General features: G+C 41.7%; 1 protein-coding gene across 2 annotated transcripts in view; it reads right to left on the reverse strand.

Moving 5' to 3' along the window:
* Positions 1-1,295: 1,295 nt before the first annotated feature.
* The window catches only part of LOC131261261 (calcium uptake protein 2, mitochondrial), a 47,951-nt gene continuing 30,178 nt past the window's right edge, over positions 1,296-19,068 (reverse strand). The window contains exons 2-12 of one of the 2 annotated variants that reach the window (XM_058263257.1): positions 9,842-9,980; positions 9,370-9,480; positions 8,076-8,123; positions 7,925-8,007; positions 7,210-7,272; positions 6,124-6,279; positions 4,409-4,486; positions 4,093-4,329; positions 3,691-3,859; positions 3,460-3,617; positions 1,296-2,322 (exon numbers count right to left, since the gene is read on the reverse strand). In XM_058263257.1, the coding sequence (XP_058119240.1) occupies positions 2,251-2,322; positions 3,460-3,617; positions 3,691-3,859; positions 4,093-4,329; positions 4,409-4,486; positions 6,124-6,279; positions 7,210-7,272; positions 7,925-8,007; positions 8,076-8,123; positions 9,370-9,480; positions 9,842-9,980 (1,314 nt within the window). In that variant the 3' untranslated portion in view covers positions 1,296-2,250. Of the gene's footprint in view, positions 2,323-2,962; positions 3,618-3,690; positions 3,860-4,092; positions 4,330-4,408; positions 4,487-6,123; positions 6,280-7,209; positions 7,273-7,924; positions 8,008-8,075; positions 8,124-9,369; positions 9,481-9,841; positions 9,981-19,068 lie in introns of those variants that run through there. The other variant, XM_058263249.1, reaches the window with a different exon arrangement.

The following is a 19,068-nucleotide window of genomic DNA, read 5'->3' on the forward strand; positions in this document are numbered from 1 at the left end:
AGGTGTTGAACTGGGAGCGAGGGTATGTACTACACAAGCATAGCTTTTAAAGAAAAAGGTTCCTTTCAAGTGATTTCGTTTCATTTTGCTGTCTTAACGGGCTGCTTGTTGTTGTAAGCACAAATACAATATTAAAAAAAAAGAAAACGAATTAATAACTTTTCAAAAGACTTCATACGAATGGGTAACGGAAAAATGCATCAATCAATCGGCAATGCTTTCATAGCGTCTTCGCGAGCAACTATAAGCTAAACATAGTGGATAAGCTACAAACAGGGCCTGCACGACTGGCGGGTGTCCTGTATTTATGCGTACTGTATTTATTGGATTATAGGATTTTTTTCGCGAACAATCGGATAACGAAAAGTAAAGATGACGAGAAAAAAAACTAACAATCGGCGAAAGGATGACGAAAACCATATACAATAATAATATATTTTGATAGGCGTCTACTGCGATCATATACTTTACAATCATTCGAGTGAATTGAGATTTTTAGAGAGAAGCGCAGTTTGCTAGGATAACGTAACCGTAACACATTCGAATCAAGCACGTGGTCGCGGTATAAGAAAACGGAACTGTCAACGTGCATCAAGACTGTACACGAAGATCCTGGGGCGGTGTTATTTAACATTTGCGATTTTCGTTTTGTCTTCGAAAACGCTTTGGAAAGGTGCGGAAGGGGGGAAAGAAACACCATGGTAACACCATTGCAACGATATCAAAACATCTCGAGTAAAAAGGATGTTTTTCCACTAAAGAGCCCTGTTGATGAAAGACATCGGATGATGGCGCAAATATGAATCAAACCTTATTACACAAGTATTACGCAGCCCTGCACTCCGGGGTTGGCAGCGATTTGGCAATGAAGGCAACTGTTTCTCGGTAAAGTAATGAACGAAATACTACAGCGTGTGGCAAAAGGAATACGAAAACATAACAAATAAATGGAGATACGAACAGAAACTACAATAAGAGCAAAACAAACTAAATAACGCAATCAGGCAGGATATAAATACCAGACAGAACTTGCAGAAGAGATATTTTTAAAGTTTACTAATTTATTTAACGTATATATATAAATGTAGTACCCAGTACACTTTATCATAATGTCAACGATAAGAAAAAGAATGAATGAGGTACAGCGAGGGTTAGGGGATCGAAAGAAACAAAAAACATTAACTTATAATACATTTGTGCTTTTCTTAAAATTTGTTTGCTTCAAAAATTCCTAAAGATATATCACACACTTTTCGGATCGCTAAAATATTAAACTACTCGGCGCGTTTCGTGTTCATATTTTGGTATATTTTTCCGTAAAATACTTGCTCGTGGGCGGGGCAATGTTCATAGCAACAAAGAGGTTAGTTGTTTGTTTGTGTAGCTGGTGTTGGTATTATTATTTAAGTAGTTATTAGAATTGTGCAAAAGGCAACCACTCACATTGGCGGTGTAAGACGATGCCGAATGGTCCTACCAATGGTATGAAACTGCATGTCCTTTCGGTATCCTTCGCAGGGGATATTGTTTATATCCTTCGATGATATAAATTATTAAATTTAAAACTTGCGAACATTGGTCTACTTGAGTATAAAGATTTCTTACGCACCTTATGCTATTTATTTTATTGTTAAAATAAACTAAATCATAGCGGGCAAGTAAGTAACGGTAGGTAAGTAAAAATGCTTTCAATTGGGAGAGACCAAGTAACTGTGAGTTTGAATTTCACTAATATAACACACTGCAAAGAGCACGCGGCCTACTTCTCTATTGGCCGTGCGACAACAAATTTGAGCTTTTAAAGCAAATAATTTCTTTAAATACAATCTGACACACACACAACCACGCTCATTTATAATCATACTTTTTGAAAGTTTTTAAAAGCTAAGAAGTCTAACAAGTAACAGATGACGGTACAATTTCAACCACAAACAATTTCGTAAGTAACAATTTTAGTAAGCGTTTCCATGTTAGAACGGTTCAGTTTAGTTTTCTTTGCCATGCTTTCTATAGAACTCAACAAATAACCAATTCCAACAAACTTGGAAGAGATCGGATAGTTGTGTTCCCATTATGGCACAATGCCTTGCCCTTTTTCAAATGCTATTTCTGAGTTGTTTGTTAAAAACAAGTGTGCCATTTTTTGTTGGAAAAACCGTACAATATCGATTGCAATGGAAAGGTTTTTAACAAGACAAGAGAGAGAGAGAGGAAGAGAAGGTTAGATACGCTGCTTTGCGATGGGGTCTTTTAGACGTTTTGCTTCATCTCTTGCTTTAAGCAATGTTTGAACGCTTCCCATCCTTCCGATTTGACGTTCGACTACAAAGAGAAAAGGAAATGGAAAAAATCTGTTAATTATTTGCTCCTATTATTGGGGATAGGATTGTTTTTCATTTTGATTAAAAAATCAATACCACTTCTACTCCTTACGGTGTGGTTTTCTTATACAAACCACCGACAAATTAAAGAAAATATTTTTGAAAATTCACCTGTACATCGATTACACATGTTAAGATACCTACCGGAATTAGTGGTTGATTCTACTTACGTCGTCCACCGTCAAGAAATGTCGACCCAAAACGAACACATCGACAAAACTTAATTCGAAAATAAGCAGACATATGACGAAAATGAAAAGTTGTACGTAGATTCCAATTCTCGTCGAATTTGGTGGGATTTGAAGATCCATTTGCACACGATTCTTTTTCTTCCAATTTATGTACAGGGGTCTATTTTTTAGCTTTTGGCGTTTAAGATTAACACACACAGACCATTTATGTACACACTCCACACGGGTTAGTTGTCTGAACGGATGAAACATAAAACAGGATGAAAATAAATCATATACAACAGAACTCGATTGTGGTCGATAGGCGAAATTTGGATTTGCGAAAAGAAAGAAAAGACACATACCGATTTCGAACAGACAAAAATTTAGACGAAGATTTATTTGCGGGGAAAAAATGTGTAAAAAATAATTATTTAACCCTAAATAAGTTGGGCTCTAATCTCTAGAAAGCGATCTAATAAAACATTAAAAGGCACAATTTTTTTATGCGATTGGAGAATTTGGTAGGTGGAAGGATAGGATACAAAGTATGAGCGTTACGGTATCGTTACGTTTGTCAACATACGAACAACTACAGAATGTACATTTAAAACTCACCCCCGGTACGTCGCGTGGATTATGTTGGATTTAAATGTCCTAAGTAATAAGCTTAAGCCTACAGTTTAACGTACAAACAGCGCACAAAAAGCGGTTTTTGCCTAGCGATAGTGCCGGGTGCCCTCATCGGGCCCGTGGTCTGGATGATAGTAGAAGTAGAGCAGGTAGCGGCGCAACCGCCGGCAGGCCCGCGACCGCATCTTGAGCAGCTGCCGGAAGTTGTCCGCGTACACCGTGCCCTTCTCGATATCGTCCAGATAGTCCTCGACGACGTGCTCGTAGTGACTTACTTTGAAACCCCGGTGCACCCGGTCCTTCATGATGGCGATGAACTCCTTGTACGACAGCAGCCCATCGCCGTCCTCGTCGAAGATGGCGAACACGGTGTCGATCAGGTGCGAGTTTAGCTCGGAACCGGTGCAGATTTTGACCGCACGCGAAAACTCATCTACGGAAAAAAAAGAGAGGGACGTTGTCGTTGGTTTCCGGCTCATTCGGGACACACGGTCCAGTTCCCTTACCCTTCGATATCGGTTGATCGGCGAGCGTGTACATTCGCATCGCGATCGAAAAGTCATCGAGATTGTTCAGAAACTGGCAGAACTGGCGGAACTCGTCGAACGATACACCCTTCTCCTTGGCCTCTCTGTCCAGCAGACGGTCGAGATAGTTGTCGTATTCGTCGGTATCCTTGATTAAGCGGGAAGAAAAGGTCGATCAGCGTTGGAAAAGGATTGATTCTTTAACGTGTTCACGAGATGGTGAATTCACATATTTTTAAATATTTACATAATTAGGAAATGGTTACAAAAGAATTATGTGAACAAGAAATTCATAACCCGGCTCAGTCAAAAATATAGCGTTGATCAAAAAATACATTGAATTGTTGAACAAAATCGGTTAAATGCCAACACGCCACTTACCAGATAGGTGTAGCGAAGGAGAATCTTCGCAAAGTCCACCTCCGAGATGCGCTCGTGGCCCTTGGAGAACTCACAAAACTCCAGCTCCAGCACCTCAGTCTGGAGGTTCTTCATGAAGTTGTAGAACCCATCGTACTGCAGGTCCTTGTCGCCCTTCTTGCCAAAGAAGTGAATCTGCAGCGACGTGTCGACCTTGTGCTTCCTCTGCAGGCCCTGCTCATCGTCGACGTAGTCATCCTGGAAGGCAGAAGATCCGGCAGGAGGAAACATTAAAGAAACCTTTCCAAAAGGTGGACCACCGATATAAGGAACGTACGTGCTCTCCTGGCTCTTCGCCTTCCTTCGGTTCGATGCCGCGCTTTCCCTTCCAGGCGAAGCTGAAAATTTTCTCCATCTACTCACCCGCCGGGAAAGCAAGAGTGAATGAAATGGATGGCGAAAGTTAAAAAAAAGTAAATTAGTTTCCGTTCAGCCCTGCAGAGAGGGGACCACACGACGCGTGGTCAGGTTGTTTTTTGGTTTTTGGTTGACGTTTTTAGTTCCAAACACTATACACATCGTGAGCGCCTAAATGATTACTTGAATGTCATGACATGGGGTACGTGCACGCACGGGTTACAGGTACAGATGGACATACTTTTTCCCGCCCCGCCTCACGATCCCACCCCCCATTTCCCCCATTGGGGAACGACCATTACCGATGGAAATGTTTTGTACAGCACTAGTTTTCCCTCCCACGAACTTGCGGTCCCTTATTCTCGTCTATTGAATAAACAGAGCATTTAGGTTACATCGAACTACGGCGCACGAACGGGACACACACCATTTGGGATTGGCCAATGGGTTTTAGATTTCTATTTCCTGCAAGCACATTTTTGCACATCTCCGGGACGGATAGCAACGACGAACCACCAACGGAACGGACGACGGAGGACGAGACAACATTTACGGACAAGATACTTGATCGGACGGAACGGGGGCACGGAGAATTGCTTTGGCTTCAGATGTTGCATTCTGAATAGGATGTTTCGCTCCAGGAAGTCGGAGTAAGATAAAAATAATGCCTTAAAACATTAAAAAAAAAAAACAAACTGAATCTCTGAATCGTTTAAATAATAATGATGAAAAGAACTCTTAATAGGGATATATTAATAATTTTAATAATACGATTGATCAATGTGAGATTGTTTTTGAATGAGAGGATAACCAAAGGACACTACAAGGTGGATAATGCAGTCAGCTTCCACAAACCAGGCCTCCAATACCGAGCATTGACGAATATATTACAGCATTTAGCACACACTCGAGCTGGCTTTGGTACGTGCATTCAGATACATTCACATGCAGTTGCAACTTATGCTTATGTCACTTGCAACATATTAAACTTAATTAACTTTTAACACTGTCCGAATGTATGTCTCGGAAAGAGCATGGGAATCATATTTACAAAAACGATGTATGTACATGCTAAATATTTAAAACAGCAGCAAAAATAGGGCTCTAATTATCTGAAACCATCGATCGCATTATTTTGTTTAAGGATGGGCTTATCAAATGGTAAAATAATTGAATAACTGATCATTTACAAGTAAACATTAAATCCACTACATTAGGCGTCGAGATTATAATCGTATGTACATACTTTAAATCGGACAAGTTGGAAAGTTGGGTTTTTAATTCACACACCACACAAAAAGAGGGTTTTACACATTCTGCGGACTTAGTACGCACAGTTGGACGTGTATGGGGCTTAATGGGTAATATAAAGTTCATTTTCTTACAGAAAACTTCTAGCCGGGAGAGTGCAAACAACGGAAAACAATAGTCTATTCTATGAAATTAAACGTAAGATTAGGAAAAAAAAATCACACCAGGTCAGTGAAAGTAAGAAAGGATATGACCATCAAATGAGCAAACCAAAAGTATTTGAAATTAAATGTACAGTTATAAGAAATCAAAAATCAAAGAATACAGTTTATATCAAACGAAAACAAAAAAGAAACCAATCCAAGGTGGCGAAGAAAAACTTACTAATCGCGTCGTTCTACTCTTAACCGGCGGAACCGTGGCGCCGTCGTCTTCCTTTGCCGGCGCGGACTTTTCGCCGACCGATGGTTTCGGTTTTTGGTCGCGATAATTTGTGAGTAAAAATTTCGCTTGCGCACTGGTCGATACGAGATGCAGCAGCTATGGCGTGTTTTGCGCCCGATTTTTGCCGAACGGTCATTGGATTAGGGATTGCATGGGAGCATAATTTTGGGAACCGCGAACGCCGTGCCGGAGGGGGGGTGTTGGGATGCGTTGTTTTTACGACAGATTTTGACGATGCAGTTTACGCATGCATTTTGTTTGTGCAATTGATTTTGCGAGTGCCGAAGTGTGGAACGTCAGTTTGAGTTGTGCGGTTTAGGAGAGATGGTTTGTTTTTCGGTTGAAAAAAATATTTTAACACACAAATGACGAACCCATCATCACCATGTTGTGCCGCACGATAACAACGAGCAAATAGAGAAAGAGAGAGAGGAAAAAATAGAAAAGGTTTTGGAAGAAACGAATAAAAAAAAATTGAATTAAAATTGCCATCAATTTGCATTAAAATAATTGTTGCTCACAGGGCACACTCACACCTGGTTTAGTTAACACAGTTGAAAATGATTATTTACAAAGAACGGGTATTGAGAGTGTTATGTTGAGGAGTCTTCATCGAGTAATTGGTTTGCATGTAGTATCTTATCTTAGTTATTGCCTTGCAAAGAGAGAGAGAGATTGAAAGTAGCATATGATGCTTTACTTTACTTTGTTTTGACTACCAACATTTTTTTTAAGAATGTAGAAAACTACATAAAATAATTTTAAAATATCTTTTCATAAGGGCGTAAAGGACATAGAGCAAAAACGAAAAGAAACACTCAAAGCAACTATAATTTGATTCGATTTTTCTAATCGGAAGGAACAGAAAAAAGCAGCTAATATTCCGATGGCAAAATATAACAAACAAAACAGGTTCTATCTACTGACAGCGACAGGATGTAGGATTTGGTTAGGAAAAGAGAAAGGAATATAGGATAAAATGTGATGGCAGCACAGTATGCACTTAGTAAAACATAGAATTCTCACAGCTTTCCGCGTGGCCTCGTCGAGATCACGATCCTTCAGCGATCCTCCGAGCAGCTGACGAATCTGTACGCCATTGTCGCCGTTTCGCACCGGACAGAGCGGCGGTTGTACGGTGGGGGATACGGCGTGTGGTTGGCGCAGCGCAGACACATACGGAAGTGGTTTCGGGTTTTCGGCAACGGCAGTAAGGCAACGTGCGAAAATTTGGTGGTGGGTGCGTGGTGTTTTGTTGTGCAGTTTTGTTGATCGGTTGTGTGTTTATTTTTCATTACCAAAAAAAAAACGGGGATAGAAAAAACGGACACAACGGACACGGGCAAATCAGAGGTACCAATGAAATCATGTTGGAAAAGTGAAGAAAAGGAATGAATTAACTGAATGTAAAATACAAATAATAATTTAAAACAGAATAGCTATAAAAACATCCCGGTACAAAATTATGGCTGCTAGCAAACGTTGAGCCATTACTAGCGACATCTAGGAGCGACATCGGGTTCGACGGCAGTTTGACAACTTTACGCTAGATGGAGCTGGGGTCCCGCAACGTATTTGGAATGTTTTGAATATTCACGCGAAAGTTGAATACATTTGATAGTTACCACCATTTAAACACTGGTTTTCGTGCTTTTTGGACAGAAAAAAGTTACTAAAACCTTTCCTAGACCGTTCTGCAAAGAGATATATTTTTTTGGGGGGAAAGAAGCGCCACACTTACCACAAGAAACTCATCCTTGTCCACCCGTTGATTGCCGTCCGTGTCGAACATGTTGAACGCGATGCGAAAGCCGGAGTGAGGTTCTTTGAAATGGAATTAGAATGTTGTTAAATATGTATTGTCATATGGAAACGGTAACTTTGAAACTCACTTGTTAGGACGGAGAGCAGGAAAAGATACTCGGTGTAAGAGATAATTCCTTAAAATAAAGTAAAACCAAAAACCAATAAATTAGAGATAAAATACATACATGGGATGCACATTTAAGGTGAAAAATGAGTAAAATTAATTGTTTTTCATGTTTGTTCTACGTGAACAAGAATGATTTTCAGAAATAGAAAGCATCTGCATTATTTTAAAAATATACGGACAGCTTCAAAGGACATAAAACCGAAAGAGGCTAATCCTCGTGAGTTCTTTCCTAATGACCAATGGCTAATCCGATTGTTGAACATGGCTTGCCGAACGAATTCTGTCAAGTTAAGCTACTAGTAGTTCCAACAAACAAACAAGAACAAACCATCCGGATCTCAACCGAAGGCGTCTCGAGGCGGTGTGTTTGGTTTGTTCACGATAGCATATTTACAAAATTGGGCACTAAGCGAAGATGCCTTCTGTAAAACTAAATTAGACTACAGCAGGCGACTCGAGATCTCTGCGTAGGGTTGGAGGGACCTCGTGTGTACGGGCACAGACACATAACGGATGAAACGGGAGGTCCCTCCCTTCGGCAGGCCTTTAATGGGACGCACTTCTAAGGTGCCACCGATAGTTCCCCGATCGTCGCACGTATCATCCTGTCTGCGTGTTCTGATTAGTATGGTAATCCGTTGTCCCGGACCAGCGCTTCCCGTTGGCGTTGAGGATCGCACGAGGATCGTGGTCATTTTACGCGGAATGATAAAAAAACGCGGCCTGCTGACAGGTCGGCTCCCGTGAATGGAAGATTCCCGTGGATCGACTTGTCAGATTCACTTGCTATTAGCTGGCGAAAGGTTAAAGAACTTATTATTGCTGTTCCGATTTCGATTTCCCGCTTGGCGCAGACCGTCTTGTGTGGTAACATTATTTTTCCGTGGGTTTTGGCATTATTTGGTTAGCATCAATTTATTGTTCTGTTTAACATAAATCTTCTACAAAATGATTTTAGTACACAATATGCGCCTCTGATAAAATGTTTGTAGGAACATTATTTAGTTTATATAACATCATATAAAAAGAGTCTATATTTTTTAAAAATTTCCCACAGAAAAATATTACTGAAGATAATAGGAATACAGCAAAACCATCTCGCTTAAAACCGATGCCTTCATGAGGTGCTTCTAACGAACGAGCGCTATCTTAAAGGGTTACGATACCCTGTTCGATGCCGGACTCCCGTGGGATGCCGAGGCAAACACTTTACCGACGCCGGTGCAGCGTTGGGTATCTCTGGCCATTCTTACCTTTGTCGCGGAGGCTGCGAAAAAGCTGCGACGAGCCGTGCTTCAGCGGTGGCGTGTAATCTTTCAGCTGCTGCACCTCGGCATGCGTTAATGACTTCCTCTTGAGGCGGGCTGCAATAGGCAAAAGAGACAAAGTAAATGTGTTAGAGGGGTGCGAAAAACTCCCGGGTAAATATGGTTCACGAGAGGGAAGCGCGGGGCATAATTAAAAGGACTTCATGTAGGACAGATTTCACTGCATACCGATAGGCAAATAACCCACGCAAACCGAAATGCAGCCGTTTGGTGGTTTGCCGACGAAGGGAACTTTTTTTCAAGGACCCCTGGAGGCTTGTCTAATCTACTGTTATATTAACCGGGAGCGTCGATTTTTTCGGCCTTTCGGTGTGCGCGGGAACAAAACCAATAACAAAACAAGGATATAAGAAAAGCGGCCCGGTAAATGGGATAACCAGGTTCCGGTGATACGTACGCCTTGGCTCCTGCTCGACGACCGACTCCAGAAAGTCTTGCGGCGTCATGTAGATCTGCCCATCGAACTCGACCGAGGCGAACTTGATGAAGCGCCGCTCGCGCGCCGTCAGCTTAATGGCCTTGTCCGCGATTTCATCCTGCGAAAAGGGAAACGAAAGAGAAATCAAGCGTATTACTCAGGTCGCTGCGCTGTGGTCAATCTAGGGGGAAGGGTATCTAGAAATTAGTTTGTTTAATTTTTATTGCACCACGAACAAATTATCACCCCGTACCGGCAAAGGGGTGTACCGGGACGAGGGGCGCTGTCCTTTCCCCGTTTCTATTCGATCCTAGTTGAGGGAGCAAACACATAGACGGGTTGGAAGGCCCCAGCGGTTTGGCGCATGTGTTCCACCACCGCGAGGTGCCTTGTTGCGAGTCGCATCAGTTGCACCAAGGCTGACAATAAATCTCCACGGAAGACGTCCGGCGCGTTCGAATTGGGAACAGAAAGCCAACTCAATGGTGCACCGAAGATGACCAAATAAGTTTCCGATCATTGGACCCAAAGGGGGAAAGAGGATGTAAGGAACATTCTTTTGATTCGTAACAAACGTGTTACATAAATCAAAATGGCGTCAACTTCTTAAATGAAACAATGTATAATTGTGCCAGTTGTGTACTATTTTGGTGTGGCGCCATGATTTGTTAGAAGACCTAGATTCCATGGAAAAGAAGCTGCAAGGACAGCTTGATCCATTTTAGGTTAGATATTTTTAAACATTGTTTTTGAACTGACGATCGTTTGAAGTTCTAATGCTCTAATGCTATTAATATTGATCGTTGTAAGTCTTATAATGTATATTTCCTCTCATATTAAACTCGGTACTCCTATAAAGTATCATTTTCGCCCGTAGAATGCCTTTCGGTAGCGATCAGTGTCCTACGTGACTGCGGCCACTAAGCGTTCCGCGTATTTCGCAATACCACGCACCATAAAGTGCCGTCCACTATGCCCTTGACACCGCTGATCCTTCCGCCTGCCGTCCGTTCCGGTGTTGCCGGACGTTACCGCGAGAACCTCTTGACTCATCTCGTTTATGTTTATGGCATTGCACTGCGGCACTATCGTCATATGATGCGGCTACATCATAACCCACCTCGGTCATATGATCGAGGCGGGGTGCAATCTCTCGGTGCCAACTATTTGAATCATAGGGTGAACCCTAAAGGAACGAGAGAGACAACCACAGACGATGACTTCCCAATCGATGCAATTCCGGTCGTCGCGGCACGGTTGGAGTGATGTACTGTAGCGCAATCCGAGTGCGATTGGCGGCTGGCTTACGTGCATTTCTGCACATATTTAGTACATACATGCTCGTCGCCACTAGCCGGACCAACCACGGTCACGAGGTTTGTGGGTAGTTTTATTTCCCCGGTATTTTCAACGCTCTACGCGGGACTTGTTTTTACCACCGTTCATGGCTTAACTATGCGCGAGAATGTGAATCGAACATCGTCACGTGAACGCCTAGGGAGGAAGGCGTCCTGCTTCGGTCATGGGATTCAATATTCTTATTTTTGGAAAGTAAGACTAAGAGCATTTAGCACTTTCTTGAGAAAAAAATAATGATCAAACGAGTCTTTCTTTTTCTTATTCTCTTTAAACTAAACACGGTTGAATAAAAACATATTCCGTTCAATTAGTATCCGGTAATGTCGTCTGTCTTCTGTCCTACGCATTGTCAACGCAAGAAATATTGAAATATTAGTAACACATCCTTAATGAGTCTGTAGGCGCCAAGCAAACCCGTGATGGATGTTTTCGCATTCTCGGTCGCCCATCTTGTGTTGCATCCAATGACAATGCGTTGATTTGATTAGTTTGTTAATGAACTGCATCAAATGATGGAAGTTCCAATAGTGGTATACCTTTACCGCCACTGTAGAGTGAGTATTGCGTGAAAAACTTTTACATTATAGCGTGGCAGAAGGATAGATCACAAAACCTATTGTCGATTTATCCAAATCGAAATGGCTCTGCGCTAGGGTGGCACTATTCCCCCCGAAGCAATTGTTATAAACTGGCGCATTCTTGTCAACACCTACGCACGCACGAAGGGATTCAGTAAAAAGTGTAGCCAGATTCGTTCCCAATCAGAACATGTAATCAGTGATTGTCAGGACGTCCGAAACTGAGAAATTATCCATAGAGACGACATCCGGTGGGTTTGGTGGCGTGGCGAGTGCAAAGTTCCATGCGAAGGTCTTGGGATTTTCATGGAAGTCGTCTGCCAGTTCTGATGGTTCGTCGTTGCCGGGCGTACAATAATCTGTTGTTGTTCGATTCGATGTAGATTTAATCAGCGCGATATGTTTATTGCATGTTCCATTTGTGTTAAACGCCTTCGCGTAACAATGGTTGTGTAGATATACGAGGGAAATGAAGGAAATAAAGCTTCTCTTCTGTTGCCTAGGAAAAAGAGCTACTTTAGCATGATTACAATCAAATAGAGCCTTGCAATAAAGCAAGTGCAATTTAGACATATATAAGATATAGCATGCTATATTTAACACCGAGTATGCAGAACTTCTTGAGGAGTCCAATGACCGCAAGCGCTAGAATTTTATGTAAATTGGAACCTACGCCTTAGAAGGAAACTTGTGGTATTTTGGAGGATGTACGAAACGCAGTAAAAATAAAACAGAGCAAACATGACCGACTTGCCTTCCATATCATCCATTGAGTGCATAAAAAATGCCCAAGAAACGAGTAAATTTCACGGTCATTTTTGTTTTGGGAGCTAGCTTATTAACATAGTGAAATTTATGTGTCTGCGTCCATTTCGCCAAAAAGATTCTTGCTTGCTCGGTTGTATAAAGCCATTCCAATAGGTGACAGTGGGAGGGAAATAGATATGTTCCGCCCGAAAAAGACGATCTGTTAACACTCTAGTGGAACTGCGAAATGACTCAATGAATCTCCTCTCCACACATCACCGACATGGGACAGCCATCGTTTTAGTTTCATTTCTTAACGAGACAACCGCACGATTCATCTTCCTTGGAGACAAATTAAGTTTTTTCCTCCAACATGATATATTTGAACAACTATGAACAAATTTTCGTCGGCTGCCGATGTGGGCAGCTATCAGATAATGCAATTAGGCTTTGATTTGATGCAGCACTGCTTTTTTTTGGTGATAGATCTTCAACCAGTGAATCATCGTCTTGTTAGGTTTGTAGTTAAGAGCAATGCATTTCAATTTTGTAGTGCTTTTCTGCTTATATCTCACCTCGTTTGTTTAATTACCGTATGGGTATTAAAACAGCGAGGAATTTTTATGTCCTGGTCATAAATAAATGTGTTTTCATTGTGAAGATCCTTGAAAAAGAAATGTTAGCCACAGTACGTCTCCTTTCACGGATGGATCGCGTACAATTCTACGGTTTACGTTACACTTACTTTCCCTCATTGAAAATGTAATAATGTCAATAAATAATCCATTTAACGTATCCAAAACAAACTGCAATCTGGATCGCGTGCAACGAGAACATGGCCTTATTGCTTGCAGACAAACACCTCGTACGGCTGAGCGTAAAAATAATTAATGATCGATAAATGGTTATTAAATTAAAGAGAAACAAATCCCATGGTCTGGAGAGAGGGAAAGTAAGTTCTTGGTGTTCGCCGCCCCGAGCGATGGTAAGAAGTTCTGATGCTAACAGCGGCGGACTGTTGCAGTGCCTGGAATAAACTCCAGCACAGGCCGCGACCATGTAGCGGGCTCGTTGCAATGTTTAGTAAACGGAAAACCTTGAATGAAGATGTAAACCTGAACTGCGGGAATGGTCTGCCGAGACCATACGCATATAACGCTCGACAGGACACGCAAAAGTGCAATCTTGACCGATACATCTGTTTATGGCAGCGTCTATGGCGCTCGCAACATGGGGATCGTTTTGATTCATTTATGATTTCCAGCCTGCTCGGATCGTACTGTGAACACTTTGCGCTACGGCTAGGTGTTTATAATAAAGCTAGGAAATAAAAGTGAGTGTTCATGTTCATCGTCGTTTTGCGAATGGCATGTTTAATTTTCACTTTTTTCGTACCACAGTCGGCCAGCTGATCGCAGACCTTTTGTGGATGAGTCGATTGGTAAAACGATCGACGCCAAGTATGTGTGCGTGTGCGTGTGACTGGCGAGGAAAAGTTGCTCCGAATGTCGTAAATCATACTTTAAACATCGATTCCAAGCCAGGCCGACGTTCTGGGTTGTGTTCTAACTGTGTGACCTTTAGGCGGTTATTTTATAGATTTTGTCCTTGGGCAAGTGTAGGTATAATGTATATGAAGAACAAGGAAGTGTCGCTCAAAGCTGTACACAACTGTAGATGCCAAGGGGTTTTAGCTGCTAGTAAAATCATAATAAATTAATCACCTTTTTGAATAGAGTAAATAATGTGATAGATAAGAGTGCTCGCCTTATGTTCTTCCACTGTTCCCACTAAAGCTATAAAACCTGATGACAATAATTAATCCAATAAGTTTACGAGCCACTGTAAATTTATTAGGCATCCCTCTAATGGCGAAAAATAAAACACGCCACTACCAAAGCGCGTTGATGTTTCAATTCGCCAAAGGACCTCCCGCTGGTTGCAACCTGTAACGACAAATCAAAAAGGATGAACAGTCGAAAACGATATGCTTCCAAACATTCCACATCGCCCACCGTTACATTTATCAAATGAAAAAAAGGTGCCCTAAGTGGAAGCATAAAATAAACTCATCTGGTTTCACGTTCCGCGACGAGCTAGATCGCCACACGAACGCGAACGGATGTGTCTGATTAGTTGCCTAATGGTTTAGTTTTGTCGCCTCGCCAAATGACAGATTAATTTATATCGAATCGGCAAGGAACTATAAGAATGGAACCGAATTGATTGGTTTTTTAACGGTGTGTGTGTGTGTTTTAATTAATCCGTAAATTAAATTCCAGCGGAATTTAATGGATACATAAATATTGGCTGATAATGTGCGAAGAGATATTGATCTCGCTTCCTCTGGAAACTTATTTATCAAGACGAAAATTGCTCAAACATCCTTTGTGATCATTTCACACCGATTAAAACCGGAAATTAATATACCAGAAAAGCATAACGAAAATCGGGTGGAGAAAAAGTAATAACCTTTTTTTAGATTTTTGTAAATAAAAAAAACTTGATCTACCCACGCACATGATTTGCATCGCTGTTAAAACGGAAACTATAGCCGTTACTATGTTTCAAACTTATAATGAGAGAAATATGCTTTTCGCTAATGAAAGTAAACATTTCAAAATCGTTTACATATTGTTACTAACCTTAATTAGCGGAACAAAAGTATTATAAATAATGTGGTAGACGATAACGGACAAATAAAACATTAACAAAATCACATAAACCAGTTGCAAAGTGGTCGTCTGTTGCGTTAACATCATGGGAGTTTCCTGTCATTGTTTTTCTTAATTATTTTAATCATCCCATCTTTGATCGTGTCCTTATGTTCGAGGCATACAATTAGCTACATTCATTAGCACGGTTTATCACCAACAGTGGTCGCGTTTAATGACATTTGATAGCGCGGCACATCATGCAAAGGAATCATCAGATCGACCCGATCGAAGCGCCCTTTAGGAAACGGGACGGGGACGGAAACTCCTGCCGAGAAAAGGTTTCCTGTAAGGATGACCACTTTTCCCGCCAGCTTTGTGGAGAGATCACCAACAGCCGTTAAGGATTGAACCGGTGTGCCATCCGAAACGGCTCGTTAAGCGAACGGTGTTGTGTATTATGCATTCGTGAACGTTTGCCTTTAATCGACCGAGGCACATTAGTTCTGCTGAAAATCGATCAGTTTCCTGTTTGACTGTTCATGCTTTGGCCGGGTTTCGAGGTAGCATTGTATCGGTGCGCAGACGCGGCCACGTCATAAATATCACCTTAATGGCATCACATTCGGCTTGCGTGCTTTGACAAGGTTCTTAAGGATATTTGTTTTTGGACCCCGCGCAAACGGCGTGCGGTATAGTTGTAAAGGAAGGGGAAAAATGGGCTCATAATTAATGGACACACTTCGCGTTTCCAAATAAGGGTGGTGGTTCTGCTACTGGAGATAAGATACCACTGGAGCTGCTAGGATGGATTTCACGATCGATATACCGAACCCCGTCCCGGAGAACGTTCGAAATCGAGTAGGCAGAGGATCAGAAATAGGATTTTTATTCATTTTTCGTGACCTTCGATCGGTTCTTTGAGAGGTAATGGACCGTGTGTTAATGGCACTTGGGTACGCGGTGGTGTATTGAATTTCCACTGCCTTCCCGGCAAGAAGGTACTTAGCGCGTGATAAGTGCGCTTTTGGCTCTCGATTACTTATGGCCGGGTTCTGGTGCCGGTTTAACATTGTCGAGGATCGCTGCTACGATCGCCTCTCAATCTTGCCCGTTCCCTCGTGCTCGCGATTCGCTGATTTATGGCTCAATAAGCGCCGTCTTGTCGCTGTCGAATGTCGTCCCAAAACCGATCCTGGAATCGATCCGGTCCCACTTGCAGGTAGCTGCACACGGGTGGTATCCCGATGCCGCAGCGATCTTTAACAGCGTGGCGAGGTCCTGCAAGTCTTTGTTTTATTTAGACGATACCGCCCAGCGATCCATCATTCAAAAACAGCTAATCCCGACGCAAACGGACCGTTCCGTTGGAATTCACGCATCCGGAGAATCCTTCGGTGCCATTTCTCACTGAACGCCTCATTTGGGTAGCATTAATGATATCGTTTTGGGACGAGTGTGGTCATGCATACCGGTGGTGATCGTTTGTGCCGAGCATTCCCTGAGGACGGAGTTTGGGAACCAGCAAAAATAACCTCTGTCTCACAACGCGTGTGTGATCTATCATTTTGTCCCATAAAAAGTCACCGGAACCGAATGGAAGGATTCAGATATAAGGTCCATTAAGATGGCAACGAAGGCTTAGCTTTAATTTGTGCATCCTTCATTTTTGAAATCGTGTGGAACTGTTTTTGTCTTTATTTTTTCCTACTTTTTCCGGAATGTTCTAGCCGTTTTCGATAGCATCGAAAGTTGATTAAAAAAATGAAAAGCGAGTTTATTTTGTTAAATTAGGCGTACCTTCGTGGGAGGTGAACAATTTCTCAATGTTTTGATTTCTCAAATTTTACCGATGAAAATATGATATTTGTTTGCTTTTTACACTTCAAGAGCATCACGAAGTATGTTTCTCGCGTAGATAAAAATTCACGGCCACGCCATGTGCTTCCAGTGCCCCTGAAATTTCGCCCCGTTCTCATGCCAAAATTCGCGACACAGACAATGTGCACGCAATAAACACTCCGTTAATCCCAGCATAGACTATTTGGATGGACTATGTATCCGGCGTGGTGTGTATTTTTTTTCTTCGTTCTCAACGAAGATCTATTCAATTTGCCAAAATTTGCACATGCTGTTTCGCGTCTAGCCTTCTTGTCTTCGTTATGATTGTCTATACAAGCTTGTAGAACATGGGAACTAATTTGCTTAACAAGCCATCAATCAAAAGTGTTTGCGAAGGAATAAAAAACGCCGATGACAACTGGAATGGATAAGCAAATAAATTGTGCAAATTTTTCTAAAACGAACCCGCTGGTGTAAAAACTCACAAAAACAACTATTTGCTATTAGACAAATGCTTCTTTTGGCACGGCACTAAACATATCACCAATTGCTAAGGGCGTCACCAATAACCACAACAGATGAAGATTCGTTAAATCATATTTCGTCATGCCAATTTTTGGTGCAGAAAACGTTGGCTCCATCACAGACAATGACTTCACTTTCAGACAGTATCATAATGAATAATGACGTTTTTCCATTAGGGAAAGTTCGTTTGACTAACCTCTGAATAGGCTCTTGGAGCGATGTCACACGCAAGCAAAAACTCGTTCGCGATTCGGAAGGAAATTGCACGAAATTTATGTGCGAAAATGGTGGAAATGGATGAAGACATCCTTTGCGTGACCGGCACAGACAAACGGCTTGTGTTAAGTCGAGACATTTTTTAAGGGAAAGAAATATGAGGATGAAGATAGCAAACCGGACGATCGTTCACCATGTGCAGCTTCCACGAACTTGAGACGGCTTCAAGTCCAAGTTCAAGTCCAGCCCAGGCTCGAAGTGATTCAATGTCAATGGCGGAAAAAAACCCATATGGTTCAACATAGACTAGCGTTGTATTGGATGGTTCGCAGTCCCACCACGCAAGATTGTTTCGAATCTAGGCCCGCAAAAGCTGACCATTGCAGCGCGATATAACATTTTTACGATCGAAACCAATCCAAGTGCATACTGTGCGCCTCTGGGAAATGGAACTCGTAAACATTTCGAGCGTCGTAAACTGACCCACCGGGGGGTTTTCTTTTGCCGGAGCCTTCTCTAATTAGACGCTCGAAGGCGTTTGTTTATATTTTCGTTATGTTTCTGTCAAAATAGTTCTCCATAGGAATTTCAAGCAAAATGTATATGATACTTATAACGGCCTGTTCTTTTTAAAGATCACGGGTGTAAGTTTTATGATCAACCAATAATATCTTCCCGAATGTGATCGGAATTCGGTTCGTCTTCGTAAAAAAATTTCGCTTTCGATCTTTTCACACAAGCACAAAAAAATATTAAAACGATCGTGAATGTAAGGTGGTCCTTGCCAGAACCACAAACGCGAAAATCTCGGATGGGTGTTGCTACCCGGGAAGTAGAAAGGCAAGAAGAAAATTAAACCAGTCAGAACGAAATCGAAAATTGACCCGAAAAGCCATAAATTACGATTATTATTTTTTGCGATCATCAACCAGTTTCGGACCGTTCGTTTTCTTTCCGAAACGACAGTGAAAGGTACCAAGAGTTATGGATTGGGGGCCGATAATTTCATTCTAATGGGATTTAAAATAAGTCACCAAATGCATATCTTTATGCTCTCGATAATGAGATTAACAGGAGTGCATGGTTTGATTAAGATTTATCTTTTTCGCGAATATGTTTAAGAATAAGGGCTGGAAAATTAGGAATCTCTTATACGGGGAAAAAATCTAGAAGTACGAAATTATTAAAAGCTGCTACTCGTTGGATCCAAAAGGACCTGCCTTTTGAGCAAGAAAAGTATTGGATTGAATTGCTTATGCAAGCAAAGCGCTTAAGAGTTCGAAAG

Source organism: Anopheles coustani, chromosome 3 (genome assembly GCF_943734705.1).
Source record: "Anopheles coustani chromosome 3, idAnoCousDA_361_x.2, whole genome shotgun sequence".
Lineage (NCBI taxonomy): Eukaryota > Metazoa > Arthropoda > Insecta > Diptera > Culicidae > Anopheles > Anopheles coustani.